General features: G+C 46.2%; 1 protein-coding gene across 1 annotated transcript in view; it reads right to left on the minus strand.

The window, feature by feature from the left end:
- Positions 1-19,621, minus strand: part of TRIM24 (tripartite motif containing 24) — a 55,468-nt gene that overhangs the window by 21,664 nt on the left and 14,183 nt on the right. The window contains exons 2-4 of the mRNA XM_070947116.1: positions 17,953-18,071; positions 9,706-9,853; positions 268-400 (exon numbers count right to left, since the gene is read on the minus strand). Coding sequence (XP_070803217.1) covers positions 268-400; positions 9,706-9,853; positions 17,953-18,071 — 400 coding nt within the window. The remainder of the gene's footprint in view (positions 1-267; positions 401-9,705; positions 9,854-17,952; positions 18,072-19,621) is intronic.

Genomic DNA, 19,621 nt, shown 5'->3' on the forward strand with positions numbered 1-19,621 from the left:
AATATACAGCATGTTTACATTAGGTGTATTTTATATATAGTCTTTTAAAAATACATAGCCCAAAATGAATAGAGAGGAAAAAAGAAAAAAAAATATCTATAAATCATGTCAAATTATGCATTAACTCCAAAGCAAAGCAAATTTAAAAAAAAAAAATCTGGCTAGCCTATATCTTGCAATCCTTATTCTCTAATAGACTCTTACTAGTTCTTTATCCAACTTTGTCTCTTTTTTTGACAAAGTTGTCAAATATATTCATTTTAATACCTGTGTTCTTTGTGCTCCAGCAACTGACAATCCCGACATGTCAATTTGTCACAAGTTTCACAATAGAGTTTCAACTGTTCCTTTTTGTGATAAGGGCAGAACACAGGTCTTTGATTGGTTACACCAACAGCTTCTGTTAAAAAAGAAAAAAGAGGAAAATTCTGATGGATAGGAATGAACTGTTATAGACCTGGACTAAAACTGAAAGTTAACTCAACTAATACAATTTTGCCCCTTTTAAAGTCTAAAAGCAAGGCAAAGTTTCTTTTCTTTTGTTCTCAATATTCTCTCTCATACATATTTTAATCATACTTGCTTTACTGTTTCAAAATATTTGAAAAATTACTTAATGGAGTTTTTGAAACAAACTTTAAATATGTTACATTCTTGAAAAGATGCAAAAGTTTATCTCCACAGAGACAAGGCCTACAAAATATTTCTATCTTCTGAACTTATAAATATTTAATATTGCATAAATATATATTCTCTTTTAAAATGTTATGGTTTTTTCATTGTTTAGTTTCTTTGTGCACTACCTGGAATCCCATTGTGTTGGGCAATTTTACAAAAGGATAAAAAAATAAAATATTTATTTCATACACATTTTTCAGATCATAAAATCTGAAAACACATTAGAAATTCTAATTTTTCAAAACAGGAAAAAAATATACATAAACATTATTTTCTCATTGTCTCTTAACCCATTACATCAACATTACTATGTAGTAAATTTTTAAACAGGCTGAAAAGAAATACAAAATGATGATCCCTCCCCCCCCTCGATTATTGGACTAATCCATTCCCACCATTTAATCCATGCTGACATTGCAAGATCACTACCACCTAATGCAGTCCTCAATCTGACTATCTCCATTCTGGCCACTTCCAACATTGGGTGTAGCCTCAAGAAGAAATTACCTGAGAGAATATATTTGTCAAACTCTTGGTATATAATCAGCCTACGGTCTTCTTGAACAAAATGCACTGAATGAGTTCATAAGAAGGTTACAGTAAGGGGACCACTTTCACTGTAAAGCCCAATTTATCTTACAATTTGTTAGGGTAAATTTTTTATACATCCTATGTGTATGTGACATATAGGAAAAAAAAGAATTATTACTATATGAAGGAGAGCAATAAAATTCATATAAATTAATGTTATGGACTAGCATCTAAATTCTATAACATCTATAACATCTGCAAATTATTAAGAATTGGTATTTTATTGTGATATTACACAGAGCATGCAAGAATCATTTTCTGATCACTGGAAATCTTATGCTGGAAATTAGGCTTTCAGACTTTTAATAAGAGCATGCTCTCTAGCAAGGTTTTGCTCTAAAAAGATTAAGCTAAGGTTCTTAGGCATGCTGAATTTCATGCTTAGCAACATATTAACTGAATATCATCTCAGACAGGCCCCATCCATTTAAAATGGAAGTTGGTCTTATCTGATACGTCCGTTCTCAGTGTGGGGAAAAACGTCAGTCAGAATGGGGATACGCCCAGTCTAGCCAATGACCGAGTCCTTCCAAAGATAAGGCACCGCCCTCCAAGGCTGCCCCAGTTCTTCGACGAGGCGAAGCGATGGACTCAAGTGACGTGTCCTCCTGAAACGATACGACAGTTAATCTCACCCCCCCAACCGCCACCTGAGCGTATCCAAGGGTGGGGCTGACTGACGTTTTTCCCCACACTGAGAACGGACGTATCAGGTAAGACCAACGTCCATTCTCCAGCTAGAGGGAAAAACGTCAGTCAGAATGGGGACATACCAAAGCTTGATGTCACCAGGGAGGGAAGGAACCGGTCCGGAAGACCTCAGTCGAGATGGACCGATTGTAGAACCCTTCTGCCAAAAGCCGCATCTGCGGACACGAAGGAATCCACTTTGTAATGTCTGACGAAAGGGCTGATAGTTGTCCATGTGGCCGCTCGGCAAACTTCCTCAAGAGGAGCTTGAGTGGACCAGGCCGCTGATGTAGAGGCGCTCCTTGTTGAATGCGCAGTGATAGGTTGAGGAAGAGGAGAGTCAGATTGACGATAGGCCAAGGCAATAGTGGCCCTAATCCAGCGACCCAAAGTAGTACTGGAAACCCGAGTGCCAATCGATGAAGAATGGAAAGCCACAAAGAGGGCTTCTGTCTTTCGGAGAGATGCCGTTCGGGCGATATAAATCTTTAACGCTCGGCGTACATCCAATGTGTGCCACGATCTTTCCAGCCGATGAGTAGGGCGAGGGCAAAAATCCGGGAGGACGAGCTCCTGTGCTCTATGGAAAGGAGAATTTATTTTGGGCACAAACGAAGGGTCCAGTCGTAGTACTACCCTGTCGTTATGGAAGATGCATAAGTCCGCCCGCACCGACAAGGCAGCCAGCTCCGAAATTCTGCGGGAGGAAGTAATCGCTACTAAGAACGCAACCTTCAGAGAAAGGAAGCGGAGGGAAACAGAGCGAAGAGGCTCGAAGGGAGAAGTCATGAGAGCCTTAAGGACCTTATTCAGGTTCCATGTAGGAAAACGATGTACTGTAGGAGGCTGTAAATTCGTCGCTCCTCGAAGGAAACTTGTAATGATTGGATGATGGGAGATGGAATCCTTTGATCCGCAAGACAGAACGGAGGCAATGGCGGCTACTTGGCGACGCAATGTGTTAGGTCGAAGCCCTCTTTGAAGACCAGCCTGAAGAAAGGACAGCACGTGTATAATCGAGGCCGAGGTAGGCAATACCGGCACTGAGGAACACCAAGAGACAAAGGATCGCCACGTGGCCTCGTAAATGCGAACTGTAGATGGACGGCAGGCGGCTTGAATAATGGAAACGACCTCCGGCGGAATCCTGGCTCCCGTTAAGATGAACCGCTCAACCGCCAGACGGTCAAGCGAAGCCAAGCCGGGTTCGGGTGGAGGAGCAGACCTTGCGACAAGTGAACCTTGGAGGCAGGGATCTGCCAAGGAGAAGCCACAGAGAGGCTCATCAAGTCTGCGAACCAGGGGCGCATGGGCCAGAAAGGGGCCACTAGGAGAAGTTGGGCCCGCTCCTCTAGCAACTTCCGGATAACCTTGGGGATCACAGGCAAAGGAGGGAAGGCGTAAAGGAGACCCGAAGGCCATGGGCTGCGGAGGGCGTCCGTGGCTTCCGCTTGAAGGTCCAGGAACCTGGAAAAATAACAGGAGAGACGATGATTTGCACGAGAAGCAAATAAATCCACAACTGGGCATCCAAACCTGGAGACGATGTCCTGAAAGAGATCAGGGGAAATTGACCACTCGCCTTGATCCACTTGCGAACGGCTGAGAGCGTCAGCCTGTACATTGTCGGATCCCGAAATGTGATCAGCCCTAATGGATGCAAGATCTCCTCCGCCCAGGAGCAGAGCAGAATAGCCCCGTCCATTAAGGCACGAGATCTCAGGCCCCCCAAGCGATTCACGTGCGCTTTAGCTGTAGTATTATCTGTCAGGACCAGGATGTGTCTACCTTCCACTAAGTCCTGGAAATGCGATAAGGCGAGTCGAATGGCCCTTAATTCCAACAAATTGATGCTGAGCTGAGATTCTTGGGGGGACCAGCGACCTTGGGCCATATGATGGAGAAGGTGGGCCCCCCATCCTGATAGACTCGCGTCTGTAGTAAGCTGGAGATGGAGAGGTTCTTTGAAACAAGATTCCCGGGACAAAGCAGGTGAAGTCCACCAGTGGAGGGAACGGAGAACCTGGACCAGGAGCCAAATCCGATGGGAAGAGCACTCCAGGCTTGCGTGTTGGAATGGCAGCAAGCGCCACTGTAGTTCCCTACTATGTAGGTGGGACCAAGGGGTGATACCGAAGGTGGACACCATCATGCCCAATAGCCGGGACAGAACTAAGACCGTAGCAGAACCAGACGACAAACATTTGCGAGCCAACGAGTGTAGGTTGAACTGGCGATCAGGAGAAAGACTAACCCTAGAAGATGTGGTATCAATAGAAGCCCCCAAATGCAGGATACAGGTGGAAGGGGACAGGTGACTCTTGGTCCAATTTATTGAAAACCCATGAGCTTGCAGGGAGGCAAGGACAAATGATAAGTCCCTCTGGGCAGAATGCAGAGAAGAGGACATGACCAAAATGTCATCCAAATAAAATTGAAGCCGAATCGGGTGGGAGCGAATGTGGCCAATCAAGGCGGCCATAATTTTTGTAAATACCCTAGGGGTGGAAGACAGCCCGAAGGGTAAGGCCCTATACTGGTAGTGCGCCCCCTTGAAAGCAAAACGGAGAAATTGGCGATGGGAGGGCAATATAGGAACATGCAAATAAGCCTCCGTTAGGTCGATGGAGGAAAGGAAGTCGTGTGGGCGAATTGATTCAAGAATCGACGTCAGAGACTGCATCTTGAACCGGCGCTATTTGATGTGCCGGTTCAATGCTTTCAAGTCTAAAATAGGACGCCAACCCCCCGAGGCCTTCTGGACAACGAAAAGACGGGAGTAAAACCCGTGGCCTTGTTGAGAAACTGGAACACGTTCAATGGCGGCAATTTGCAAAAGGTGATCTATTGCCGCTGAAACCCTCCCTGACTTAGCCGGGTCCCGGGAAACCGGGCATGCAATAAACCGGGAGTGAGGAGGGGAGGAAAATTCCAAAGCTAAACCCTGGGAAATGGTATCCAGAACCCATGAATCCAAAATGGAAGAAGCCCACTGATCTCGAAAACAAGCGAGACGACCCCCAATAGGTGAATGAAAAACCTCCTTATCTAGCCCTACGAGACCAACGGCCCCTCTTACCTCCCCGGCTTGCCCTAGTGGGGGGAAATCTGGGCCCTTGCCTAACCTGGGAGTCCGGTTGAGCTCTAGAGGAAAAAGATCGCTGGACCCGAGACTGGAAGTTGGAGGAACCAGAGGCCCGAAAGGACTGAAATCTTGAAGACGAGAAACGAGCCTCATAGCGACGAGAAGCTGGAGGAAGAATTTTTCGATGATCTCTGGTCTCCACGAGTAGAGGTTCTAAGGAGGATCCAAAGAGAGCCCCGCTGGAATAGGGCGCTGAGGCCAGTTGCCACTTACTACGCATGTCTGCCTGCCAGTTTCTGAGCCATAAGAGTCGACGCGAAGTCATGTTTGATCCTAGAGCTCTGGCTGAGAAACGTGCCGAATTTAGTGTGGTGTCAGCCGAGTATTCAAGAGCTGCGGCAATTTTATTCAGGTCTTGATGAGATCTTGTGTCCGAGAGAGGAAGCCTGGCCTGAAGTTGTTTGAGCCAAAGCAAGGCCGCCCTGTTAAAAAAAGAGGCTGATGTCGAGGCCCGTATAGACCAGGCCATGGCATGATGCCCTTTTAGTAGGGTCTTTTCTGCTCTTTTGTCCTCAGGACGGAGGGAGTCTTCAGGAGGTCCCGTGGGATGGGACGAATCAGATAAGGCCACTATAGGAGGGTCCACAGGCGGCGCTTGCAAAATATCTGCCAGAGAAGAGGCGGAATTGTACAGTCGCTTGTCCAATCCATTGGGACTAGGACCAGCCCCCGGTGAGGACCACTGACGTTGAAGCACATCGGTGAATAATTTAGGCGCTGGTATGATCTCCGGGTCACTGGTGGGCTCCGCAAACATGGCCGCCGCTGGATCTGATTCCGTTGAACTAGAGGCAACTGAGGGAGGAGATCCCAAACGAGTGACCGCAATGGCTTTGAACAGCAGGGAGCAAAAGAGTTGTGGTTTGAACAAACCAATAAAGGACGGCTGGTCAGGACCCAAGCCTTTATCATCTGACCAGGGTTGATCTTGAAAGTCCTCACCCTCTGAGACCGAAGCTTGGTCTAGGGAAATCTGTAGGTCAGAGCGTCCATGGTCCAGTACTGCATCCCCCCGGACCCCTGAATGGGTGTGAGGCAGAACCCCTGAAGGTGGGGCAGGGGCCTGAGCTAGGCAGTCAGTAATCGTTTGGCGGATTGCTCTAGCAATAAAAGCCTCTAGGGAGTCAGCCATCGGGGTTGGAGGAGGAGGAGGAGGAGGGGAAGCAGAAACGGGAACCGGAGCTGGAGATGAATTAGCCTCTGGAATAGGCTGGAAAAGCCTCTGGGGCTCCGAAAGAGAAACTTCCTGGCAAATCCCAACTATATCGGGTGAGAGTTCCCTCACCGAACGAGGAGAGCGTGCCAGAGGTTGAGGCTGGGAAACAGGCCGCTCTGGGATTAAAGCCTGGGCCTGAGCCTTTTTGAAAGCCTTCTCGATGGCTTTATGCCGCCTTTGTTCCTCTCGAGAAGCCCCAGGAGCAGAGGATTGAATATTGTTCCGCTTTGAGCGGGACTTCTTGTTCGGGGGTGGAATAGAGGCAGATGAACCCTCAAGGGGATTGCTAAGATGGCGCCGGCGGGAATCCGCTGAGGAGGACTGCCCCTGGTTGGTTTGCCTGGCGTCCGCCATTATGGGAGCAATTAGACGCAGCCGAGGCTTGAATTCAAAGAACAAGAAAAGGCGCGAAGCACGGATCTTTCCCAGCCACTAGATGTCAATTTAACTAGGTAAGCCTCCTCCGCTGCTCAGAATATTCCAAATTAGTCCCCCGATGAGGCAGTTAACCATCGCTAGCAGTCCGGCTTAAATCGCGACTACGGGGACTGGCGCGTTGTCACGGCCGTCAGTAATTAGCTGCTAGGCAAAGGCCTTTTAAACGCAGCAGGGCTAATCCGGCGAGAAATCCGCTCCCCGCTTACAGTTGACAGGCACGAAGCCTGTCGTTAGCGAGTACTTGCCGATCTGAAAGAGAAGCGAGGCTTTTTTTCTTTTCTTCCTATCTCTTTGAAAGTCCTGTTGAAAGGGAAATGTAGTTCTTCAGATGAGGACATGTCCTGTCAGGCAAAGACCGAGACGAAGAACTGGGGCAGCCTTGGAGGGCGGTGCCTTATCTTTGGAAGGACTCGGTCATTGGCTAGACTGGGCGTATCCCCATTCTGACTGACGTTTTTCCCTCTAGCTGGAGAACTGTTAATCACAAAGCAAGAATAAGAGGAATTTCCTAACCTTTTTAAGGCATAATTTAATATTTAGTCTTATGGCAGCAATCTCACAGACTTACAATAGAGTCTAAAACCAAAGTTCTTGGCAGATCCTCATCATGAACTGACTGATTTCACAAGATTTCACAATTATTAAGTGGAAATCCACAAAACCTTTGGAAAAAAATCTAGGGAATAACAGCATTTTCAATTAACCAATCAAATGTACAACTGTCTTGTTCTGTTTGATAAAATGAAACTCTGTTAACAAGATAGAAGTATTTCAAAGAATACAATCATACTACCGTATTTTCCAGCGTATAAGACGATTTTTTAACACATGAAAATCTTCTCAAAAGTCGGGGGTCGTCTTATACGCCAGGTGTCGTTTTATAAGCTGGTATACGGCGTGCTGAAATGATAGCGGCGGGCAGTTCGGAGAACCAGTAGCAAAAATCCCTGCCCCCGCCCCCCATGCCCAACTGAGCCGCGCAATCATCAGAGCCTTTTTTTTCTTTTAAATGGCTCTGACGAGCCAAGCTCTGACGATCCCAGCTGAATTGCCTGCTAATCAGGCAACTCAGCTTGGATCGCCAGACCCATTTAAAGTTTTTTTTCTCTTTTAAATGCCTCTGACGATCCAAGCTCTGACTATCCCAGCTGAGTTCCTTGCTAATCCCAGCAAAGCTGGCTGAGGAATTCTGGGAGTTGAAGTCTACAAGTCTTAAAGTTGCCAAGGTTGGAGACCCCTGTTCTATTGGGTAAGTTTTTTTCCCCTTTGGGAGCTTTAAAAAAAATAGTTAATTGGGGTTTTTTTTAGTTGTTCTTTTTTTAGACCTAGCCATTTAAAGTTTAGGAAGTTTTAAATTTAGCTACTTTTATATAAAAATAAAAATAAATTAAAATAAAATAATATTTGTGCAGCTTTCTGAGATTTAGTGTGTTTCTGTAGTGTTTCACTCTAACTACACAAACACACAAAATCTCACAAAGCTGTATGTGGAATTTTGTGTGTGTAAAGTGTGAAAGTTGTTTTTTTGGGCTTTTTGTGGCTGTGTGAGGTTCCTGCTTGTTGCAGGGGCCATTTTGGGTCTAGCACAGCTGCTTTTACATTGTGGGTGAGCCAGTTGTGTTGTGTTGTGTTTTGTAGGTTAAAAAAGGGCAAAGAAGTGACATTGACTTGGCCACGCCAAGTCAATTATATGTTTATAAGGGAGTTTTCCTGCTAAGTACCTGCATGTCATAAGCATTTGAATTAAAATTACCATATTGAAATCAAATCTGAGGTTTTTTTAATTTAATAAAAGAATAAATAATCTAAGAAAAGTTCTAGGAAAAAAAGTAAAAAAAAAATAACTTGTATAGTGCCACTTTCCCCACATTATCAGGCAGTTTACCAAGGCCTACTCAAACTAATCCTGGAGTTTTCCTCGTCCCCACTAAACATATGAAGGTATCAGCTACACTTAGAGAAATGACAAAAGCCAATTCCATAAAAGAGTAAGGTCAGGCAAAAACAATACAATTAATTAAAGGTGCATTAATGTGAATTTCAAACACCTCAAATTCTGTGCCTGAAAAAACTTATTTTGAATTCAAACTGGTTATTTCAATCTCATCAGAAGTGTCCAGACACTGATCTATTTTAACTGAAATGTATCCCTCTCCTTTCTTTGAAAATAAATAAGCTAAAACTAAAATCAGTTTGGTCTAGTGATTAAGGTGTTGTCAGGGTTCCAACCAATGCCCTAATAAAAGCAGGAGGCTCAATTTTTCTAGAAAAATCCAGTTGTTTATTAGGAGTGCCATGTCAGCACGAACCAAGTAAAGCCAGCTCTGACTTCATCCACTTCATGCCTTGCCTCTGACCTTGTTTCCCCCTCCCCCCCCCCAAGGTGTGTCACGGGTCACATTCCCCAACAAAGCAATTTTGCGGATCGTAGAAGTCACTCCCTCCAGCCATTGCGGATCTCTGTGGAGATGGGCTTAACTTCAGGCGGCTAGGATGTATTTTGTTTTGACTGAGGTACAAATTCCTCGTTGTAGTTGCAGGGTGCGATTTTCCATCCCCTGCCTATGGCAACTCAGGAGCGAGTCAGAAAACCTTCGCAAGTTGACAGGCACCAGGTTAGAAAGCAGAAGATGGTCAAATTCAAATCTTGCCTTAGCCATGAAAGTCAGCTGAGTGACCTTAAGCCAGTCAATCTCTCTCAGAGGAATCTACCTCAGGGTTTTTGTTGCAGGGAGAATAGGAGGAAGTTGTGTTGGGTATGTTCACTACCTTAAGTTATTTATAAAAGTAATAAAGGCAGAATGTATACAAACAAAGCAAAACAAAATAAAAACCAGTTCTTCCAAGCAAGCTAACCTTCAAACTAATTCTGAACTGGCAAGATAACTTAATAAAACCAAAGCATACGTACAGGTACAAATATCTGAACAGATAAATGGATCTTTACCTGGAGAAACCTCTTCTTTCTGTCTAACTGTATGGTCTTTTGTGAATTTCACTCTTTGATGAGCCCGTATACACGTCTTGCACAACCACTCTACACACTCCACACAAAAGCCATTGGCTTCTGCATTGTCTTCACAGCTTGTACAAACCTGAAAAATTAGAAACAAAATATATTTTGAAACAAATGACTTTTAGTGACATTGAGACTATTATGAGAAATCAAAATTTAGGCAGTTTTTGAGCAACCAGGACTGAATGTATGCTGTTAAGTAATGTACAGTACTGAGCAAAAGTTTATTTTTATCAATTAACAAAATGGAAAATAAATGAATGGAAGAGAAATCTAAATAAAATCAATATTTGGTGTAATCACCCTTAAACAAACAAATACTGTGGTCTTAAGTGCAACCCTATTCTTCTGAATGAGCATTTTTTTGCTGGAAACTGGTAAGAAACATCACAAATCACACTCATGTGACCCTTGTCAAATGTCCAAAATGACGTCATATGACTATGTGTGTCTGTGTGTAGGTGGCATATTTTACAACCAGAATTTCCAATGGTGGATAAGCATTGTAAGCAGATTTTAAAAATTGGTAAAGTTCATTCTATATTAACTTCAAGGTATTGCTATTGAGAAATTTACTGCTTTTACCGTTTTAAAAAAGTCACTTTTATCAATTTAAGCTTTAAGTACTAAAATATATGTAACATTCTAAATATTTTATAGCATATAAATGTTTGGCACAGTGGTCAGAATGTAGTATTTTGGTCTGACTCTGCCCACAGCCTGGAGTTCAAACCTGATGGGCTCAAGGTTGACTCAGCCTTCCATCTTCCGAGGTTGGTGAAATGAGGATAGATTGTTGGGGACAATATGCAGACATTGGAAACTGCTCAGAGAATGCCATAAAGCACTATGGAGTGCTATATACCGTATATAACCCTGAAATAAGCGCTTGGCCTTATTGCCATTCGCTCAAAAGCCCGATTGGGCTTATTATCAGGGGATGTCTTATTTTGGGGGAAACAGGCTAAGTCTAAATACTATTGCTATTTAGCTTTATTAAATCATTACACCAAATATATAAGAATGCCTTATATTTTCTCTTCTCATCTGGTCCTTTTTAAAGGTAATTTAAACCTGAAAAAGCTCTTTGATACATTGTTCAAGATACATTGATCATTAAACCAGCCTTTTCATTCTACTAAAAAGGGGCATCCTACTACAAAAGGACACTAATGATCAAATTGTTATCATTCTATATTATTTCTTAAAAGGCTATTTCCCCAGATAACCTACTAGAAATATCATCTGATGTATTTTCAATTTCTTATGGATACTAGTTGCTTCTATTTCTTAGATAAATGCTGTGACCTTTGACCTCTGCAACCAAGTTTCATGTTTCTTTATTAGGAGGTAAACCTCCAATATAAAAAAAATCAAAGAAACTGATTTCTTATTAAAACGGACGTTGCTTACCTGAACGTCCCTTCTCGACGCGCAGCTGGAGAATCCAAAGCTTTGGGGTTGTTCAATAGTTGAGTAGCCTACACTGAGTGTGTTCCTTTAAATATTTTCTCTTCAGACACGCCCACTTGCTCAGCAGAGTCCCAGTTTTGTTCACGAAGTAAGGAGCAGTAGAGCGTAAGGAAGTAATGTTCAGCAGCCAAGCTGGGTGGGTTGGATTCTCCAGCTGCGCGTCGAGAAGGGACGTTCAGGTAAGCAACGTCCGTTCTCCAACGCGCAGCTTGGAGAATCCAAAGCTTCGGGATGTACCCAAGCAAGTTTAGACAGGGAGGGAAACTGGCTGCTGCACGTCGTCTGAAGAGTTGCACACAGCTTGTAGCACCCGGCGGCCAAAGGATGCCTCCGCCGAGGCGAAGGAGTCCACCTTGTAGTGCCTGATGAAGGGATTCAAGGATGACCAGGTGGCCGCTCTGCAGATGTCGGAGACAGAGGCATTAGTGGCCCAGGCGGCCATGGTGGCGGCACTCCTGGTGGCGTGTGGAAGGATTCTCTGTGGAACCGGTCTGTTCCGAGCCGAATAAGCCCTGGAGATGCAGGATTTAATCCATCTCCCAATTGTTGTGGAAGAAACCTTCCGGCCCATGGAGGCGGGCAGAAAGGAAATGAAGAGCGAATTCAGATTTCCGGAAATGCTCTGTTCGTTTAATGTATCTGCGCATGGCAAGGCGGACATCTAAGAGGTGCCGGTTTGCTTCCCGAGGATGACGAGGTTCCGGGCAGAAGTCCGGTAGGATTAATTCCTGGGCTCGATGGAATGAGGAATTAACTTTAGGCAGAAATGATGGGTCTAGTCTCAGAACGACACGATTGGTGTGAAAAACGCAGAGGTCGCTCCTCACCGACAGGGCCGCAAGTTCAGATAGTCGGCGAGCCGAAGTGATTGCGACTAGAAACGCCACCTTGAGTGTTAGAAAACGAAGGCTGATGGAGGCGAGAGGCTCAAATGGAGGATGCATGAGGGCCTGAAGGACCAGAGTCAAATCCCAGGTAGGGTAGCGATGTATAACAGGTGGGCGCAGGTTGGTCGCCCCTCGAAGAAAATCGCGAATCGTAGGGTCCTGCGAGAGAGGAAGCATTGAGGAAGCAGAAAGGACCGTACTTAGTGCGGCAACCTGGCGACGAAGAGTGTTAGGCGCAAGGTGCTTGTCCAGACCTTCCTGCAGGAATCCCAACACTTCAGGAACGGATGCAGACGTTGGGTCCAGGTGGGATTTTGCACACCAGGAACAAAAGGAAGTCCAAGTTGCATTGTAAATGCGGCACGTAGACGGTCGCCTGGAAGCCTGAATAGTGGGAATCGCATTGCTAGGCACGTTGATTCTCCTTAGCAAGATCCGCTCAAGCGCCAGGCGGTCAACTGCAACCATTGGGGATCTGGGTGCAGAATGACCCCCTGGCTGAGGACGACCTTCTCCCCTGGAATCCGCCATGGCCGTGCCACCGACAGGTCTATCAAATCCGCAAACCAGGACCTCTGAGGCCAGTGGGGTGCGATCAGAATGACTTCAGCCCTGTCTGCTAATATCCTGCGGATCAGACGAGGAAGGAGTGGTAGAGGGGGAAAGGCATAGAGGAGACCTCTGGGCCAGGGAGAGGCGAGTGCATCGACTCCCTCTGCCTGAGGGCACTCGTACCGGGCGAAGAATCTGGGAAGGTGTGTGTTGTCGCGACTGGCAAATAGATCGACCCGAGGCATGCCGAATCTTCGAGCGATCTCGGCGAACAGATCCGGGTGAAGGCGCCACTCGGCATAGTCCAGGTGTTGTCTGCTGAGCCAGTCCGCCGTGATGTTTATGGTCCCGGCAATGTGCTCCGCTACGAGAGACAGGACATGCGTCTCCGCCCAGATCAGAAGCAGAGTCGTTTCCTCCATGAGTGGTCCCGAGCGGGTCCCTCCTTGGCGGTTCACGTGCGCCTTCGCTGTTACATTGTCCGTGCGTATCAGGACATGGTGCCCCGACACGATCTGCTGGAATTGTTGGAGGGAGAGGCGAATCGCGCGGAGCTCCAGCCAGTTGATCCCCTTGCGGCGTTCCTCTGTTGACCATATACCCTGGGTAACGTGAGAGAGAAGATGAGCTCCCCATCCCGTCAGGCTGGCGTCCGTTGTCACCACCAGGCGTTGTACGTTCTGGAAGTATCAGCCCTATTGTAGACTTTGGGAAGACCACCAGAGGAGAGACCCTGAGACGTCTGGCGGGAGGGATACCCGTGCGGACGAGTTGCTTCGCCTGGTCCTCTGAAAGGGAAGGAGGAACCATTGGAGCTGGCGGGAGTGAAATTTCGCCCAAGGGACGACAGACAGGCAGGATATCATTTTGCCGAGAAGGCGGGACAGGAGCAGCAATGTCACCCTCCGAGAGGAGAGGACCTGGGATGTTAATGACTGGGGACTGGAGCACCGGCCCGGTGACAGGAACACCTGGCCCTTCACTGAATCTATTACTATCCCGAGGTGAAGAATTCGAGTAGTGGGCTGTAATTGGCTCTTCGGAATGTTGAGGGAGAAGCCATGATGACGAAGACAGCGACACACCACTCCTAGGTCTCGGGAGGCCCGGGCCGGGGAAGGGGAGAGAACCAGGATGTCGTCCAAGTAGCAGTGGAGCCATACCGGATGTTGACCTAGGTAGGCTGCCACCGCTGCCAGGAACTTGGTAAAGGTTCTGGGGGTGGAGGAGAGGCCGAAGGGCATTGCCTTGCATTGGAAATGCCTGTTGTCATAGGCAAAGCGGAGGTAACGACGATGGGACTGTCGTATAGGCACGTGGAGATACGCTTCTTTCAAATCGATAGACGTCATCCAGTCCGATGGTCGAATGGAAGCCAGAATCGAGCGGAGGGACTCCATTTTGAACTGATGGTATATGATAAATTCGTTCAGTCTCTTTAGGTCTAAGATGCCCCTGTGGCCCCCCGAGGCTTTGGGGACCAGGAGAAAATTGAGTAGAATACGGTTCCGCGATGTTGGGGGGGGGAAACGGTTCTATGGCTTGAATTTGGAGCAGGTGATGGATTTCTGACTCCATTAATTGGCGCTTGTCCAAGCTGGGCGAAAGAGGGCATTGGACAAAGTGTGAGGGGGGACGGGAACGAAATTCCAGGGTAAGGCCCAGTCGGATTGTCTGGAGCACCCATGCGTCCGTCGTAGAAATCTCCCACTGAGAGAGAAAATGAGTCAGACGGCCGCCAATGGGAAGGTGGGTGTAGTCATTTCCCTCTTCTAAAGGCACGGGAGCCAGTGCCTCGGAAGGGCCATTTGGGTGCTGGAGCCTTTCGTCCACGGTCTCTGAAGGAAAGTCTATTGAAGGAGCGGTCGAACCCTTGAGAGTAGGATCTGGAAGAGAAGGACCCCGAAGGTCCGGCGTCGTTCCGAAAGGGCTGCCTGGTGGAGTAAGACGAAGGTCTACGATCCGCTCTTCTGAACGAGGATGGCATGACCTTCCGCTTATCCTTGTCCTCTACAAGGATGGGGTCCAAAGCGTCTCCGATGAGACGGGGAACCCTTGTACGGAGTTGAGGCGAGTCGCCATCTGGACTTTGCATCAGCTCTCCAATTTTTAAGCCACAATAAACGGCGGGATGTAACAGAGGACACCAGGGCGCGTGAAGCAAACTTCGCGGCATTGAGCGAAGCATCCGCCATGTATTCTGTAGCCGCCACCAGTTTGTTCACATCTTGGCGGAGGCGTGGATCATCAGGAGGGAGGCGCTCCTGAAGTTGGCGGAGCCAGATTAGAGATGCACGGCTGAAGAAAGAAGCCGAGGTGGCGGCCCTCACTGCCCAGGCGGCCGCATTATGTGTACGACGAAAGGTACTCAGCTTTTTTTATCCTCTGAGCGCAACCCATCGGCGACATCGTTGGAAATCATCGAGGAAGCAGTCAGATTGGCCACCGGGGCATCCACCGTCGGCAACTGAAGCAATTCCTGGAGACTAGGTGCTGAACAATACAGCTTCTTGTCCAGACCCGATGGGGCGGGTAAGGAGGAGGGCGTGGACCAGGAGCGTTGGACCACCTCGGAGAAGAGCTGTGGGCACGGAATAAAGTCTGCTTCCGGTTTGGGCGCCGTGAATAGGGCCTCATGTTGTTGAGAAGGACCCGGCTGATCAACCTGTGGAGCCGAATCTGCCAGTTTTGTGGTCAATTTAGCTTTGTGTAAGAGGGATTTAAATAGCGAGGGCCTGAAAAAAGGCCAGAAAAGGCCGGCTTATCAGGTGGCATATCTGCATCGTCGGACAAGTCCATGTCTAATAGGTCGGTCTCGTCGTCCTCCGAAGACGACCCCCCGCCGTGTCCGTGGTCGTGATGAGGAACGCCCACGTGTGGCATAGCAGGGTACGGGTAAGAAACCGGATGAGAACTCCGGGAGGGAAGTGGCTGAGGAGGATATCTCGATTGAGGCCAGGCAGCGTACTGCGCTGGATGGCAAGAATTCGCTGCCAGAGTGCGGGATACCGTCTCAGAGATGATATGATGTATGTCATAAGGAAAAGGCGGAGGCGCCGACTCCGTGGCTCGCAAGCCTGCGGCCGTGGGAGTAAATGTTGCCTCTGGCTGAGGCCTTCGATGATGGGCGGAGCTGCAAGAGAGATCTACCGGCTCCATGCAATGGGTCTGGGATACCTCAGAGGGATGGTCCATGCCAGATTGTAAAAGCGAAGGCAGTTGTGGTTGGAGATCGGTGTGATGGGGCGGCTGGACAGCTGCCTCCTGCACAGGTGATAGTGGGGGCGGCAAGCGTGAAGACGAAGCCTTGTCAGACATCTGGCGTACCTTTTCAAATTGTCGTTCCAGGGCCTTATGTCTCCTGGAAGCGTCCTTGGCTGCAGCAGAGGACGATTTGGACCTTTTTGAAGATGGAGCCTCCGTTGAGGACGAAGTGCGGGAGGAACGTTTCCGAGATGTCTTGCGCGACCTGTTTTGCACCTGATAACGTTCAGGAGAACTGTGTACATCCTCCAAGTCGGAAGAAAGGTCGCGTTCAGCCATAGCCAATTTTTTTTTTTTTAAAGTGAATTAACAAAATGGATATAATTTAATTCTTATTGTTTTCTTTCCTTTCTTTTTTTTTTTTTTTTTTTTTTTTTACAGGTGAAATGAGGCTCAACAACAGCAGATGGAAGGAGGAAAATCAAACAGGTAAGATAGTTTAAATATTTTACAAGTGTAAACTGGCTTGAGACGTTGCTCAAGGAATAAATGCTTTAGTTTGACAGCTCTAAGGCCTGTCAGCAACCAGCAGCTGAAAGCGCATGCGTGGAGTTGTTGCTGGGCAGAAAATGGCAGCCGTTATAGAACTGAACTTTGACAGCAGTTTGGGCACTATGCGAGTTGCTGAGACTGCTGCAACGGGCTTCCTCCGAAACCCCCCCTTTCTAGCTCCACTGCCACGGGGAGCAAGCGGCTGGTTTTAAAAGAGGGAAATCCCCAGCGAAAGATCAGCCCGGGGAGCCAGGGAGTCAGGTGCGAGCTGTCAGGAACCAGCTCCAAGCGCTCAGGCGGCAAAAAAATGGCGCGTAAGCCCTCAGACGCTCCAAACGCCGCCGCCAATTATTTAGAAGACAATCACTGCCCGTGGTCAGCCACTTTATGTCCACAAGCCCCAAGGCGCTCCAATCACCGCAGCAGTCCAATCAGAGTCGGGAAAGAAAATCGCCGTAATGTGAAGTTCTGACAAACGAGCGAGTTAAAGGCGAAGGAGGGGGGCGGCGGAAAGGTCCTCCGAGCTCTGAAGACGTGCGATCACTCAGAAGTGATCCAGACGCCGATAACAAGGTTCAATTTCCTGAGAAAGCACCGCTGAGAGCAGGGCAGCGATCTCAAGTCGCCCAGGAAATTAAAGTCCAAAAAGGGCGGGGGTGGTATTGCCGGTAAGCCGGGGAACCTACCCTCACGCCGGCGGCAAATTTGAAGGAACTGGGAAGTCAGAAGTTTGGCAGGGCTTCCCAGAACGCAAGAAATCTCCACGGGCGGTCAGCCTGGAGCCCCAGGCAACTCACCCCTGGTCACTGCACAATAAAGGATGGAAGAAATAGTCCCAATCCAAGAAGAATCCAAAGCTTCAGGAACAAGTAGAATTCACTGGAGAAATTTTCAGACAGTGTCACAGGCTCAACTGAGTGAACTAAACTGGGACTCTGCTGAGCAAGTGGGCGTGTCTGAAGAGAAAATATTTAAAGGAACACACTCAGTGTAGGCTACTCAACTATTGAACAACCCCAAAGCTTTGGATTCTCCAAGCTGCGCGTTGGAGAACCTGGTCTATTTTTAATCTGGCAACATTTGTCAGTAAAACATACAATGTCAGTATCTCAATTTACATTTTCTGAGGATGAAATGCAGGAGTGCTCTTACCTGTCTAGTTTTGCTTTTTCTGTCCTATCTTTACACAAAACATGCATCTGAAGTGGTTTATCAAACTGAAAAATACTTAAATCATTTTTATACTTCGACTTAGTCGAGTCAGCAAATATTTACAAATTGTAATATTTCTTTCCTTCTGTTTTATTTTTGTTTCTTTGTAAAGTGCAAATTGTATACCATAGTAATTTCTAAGTTTCAAAACAGTCTTAGCAATCTGTTCTCACTTTCTACACAACCATGTCACAAATATGACTAAAAGAATTTTCACCAAGCATTAGTTTATATTTGTCAATGGAATATCACATATTTGATAGTTTTCGGAATCCCCAAAACACCTAGACACACGCACCTGATTTGACTTCTCCACTGTACTACTGGGAACCTCAGTAGTATCCTTCACAAAGATGTTGTCAATAATGTGTCTTTCTGCACATTCCTGGCCACAAATTGGACAGCGAACAACACCAACTAGTGGGGAGAAAAGAAAGGTAAATTATAAATTTACAAATCAGACATTACCCACTCATATTTTCAGGATTTTTTTTTTTATCCTATTCAACAGTGTCCCATTGCTTAGCAGCAAATACATTCTCCTCAGCTTATCGCATTGTTTCTTCTCTAAGCCACACATCAATGCAGTAAAACTTTATTTTAAAATGAGAAATTCCTTAAACCAAAAGAATAGCCCTATTTTTGGTGTTCAAGGAACTTAGACCATATATTAAGCCATGTGGAATGTATTTATAATTTAGAGTCAGGTCGTATCATATGCATCTCACATCATATCATATGCAAGTCAGATCATATGCATTTTTATAAATTGATTAGTACTTTAAAAATGATAACACTCAGATACCTAAGTATATAAAAATAATATAAATGTATTTGAATTTACAGCATTGTTAAGGGTATAAAATATTGTACGAAGAACATCAGTGGAAAAGATGTAGTTTTATAAGTAAAGGAAACTTGCTTTATTATGTTATACAGAGAATTAATCATGATTTTATAAAATATGCAAATATTCGGACATCTAAAAGCACTCAACTAACTTCATCTGACACTGCTTATTACTCTGATAAAGTAGTCTGAGATACAATGATTCTTCAAGCAGAGTGGTGCTCAGCTTGTAAGAGTATACTTTGGCAATTACCTAGAAACTGAACTGATTTGTAACCAAGAATAAGCTGAAGGAGAAAGACCAAAGTCTAATGAAGGACCTAGTCTACTACTATAAAGGTCAAACACTTAATGCCCTCCTTCTAAGAAACAACATAATGAGTCTCTAATGAACTCAAACGCAACCAGAAAGCCCACAAATAAAAGATCAAGGCAGTTCTCTTTTCCTATTGTTGTTCCCATACACTAACATGTAAAGGGAGACATCCTCCATGTCTGGGAGCAGCACCTTGTCGTCAAGATTGGTAGTCACTGAATGATCTGTGTTGTAGGAATGCAGTATTGCAGGCTAATTTTGCTGACTGCCGACTGCCAGCAGTTTGGCAGTTCAATTCTCACTGGCTCAAGTTTGACTCAGCCTTCCATCCTTCCAAGGTTGGTAAAATGAGGAGCCAGATTATTGGGGGCAAGATACTGATTCTGTAAACCGCTTAGAGAGGGCTGTAAAGCACTGTGAAGTGGTACCTAAGTCTAAGTGCTATTGCTATTCAGCAGCCTGGTGCTGCTGGCAGGCAGGAGAACAAAATGAAAGAGCACTCCTCTCCTAGTCTACTGATGGGTTATGTAGCTTTAGTCATGTTGACCCTAACATGATCAGTTCTTGGAGATTATGTGTTGCATAAAGAGACAAGAGCTCACATAGGGCATGTCAAATTTTTCAACTTTCAATTTCCAAACATTAGGGGTTCTCAAAAGTTGTGATATGCCTTGGGGATTGTAAAGATATTTTGGTTACTTTAATATAATTTATATGTGCTTGCTAAGTAACTACATAAATATCATAACTTTTAACATTTTGTTTAATTTCACAGGTTCAGCTGTCTTTCTCTTTTTGTTAA

The sequence above is a fragment of the Pituophis catenifer genome, unplaced genomic scaffold (genome assembly GCF_029215685.1).
Source record: "Pituophis catenifer annectens isolate HBS135680 unplaced genomic scaffold, rPitCat1.0.hap2 SCAF_7, whole genome shotgun sequence".
Classification (NCBI taxonomy): domain Eukaryota; kingdom Metazoa; phylum Chordata; class Lepidosauria; order Squamata; family Colubridae; genus Pituophis; species Pituophis catenifer.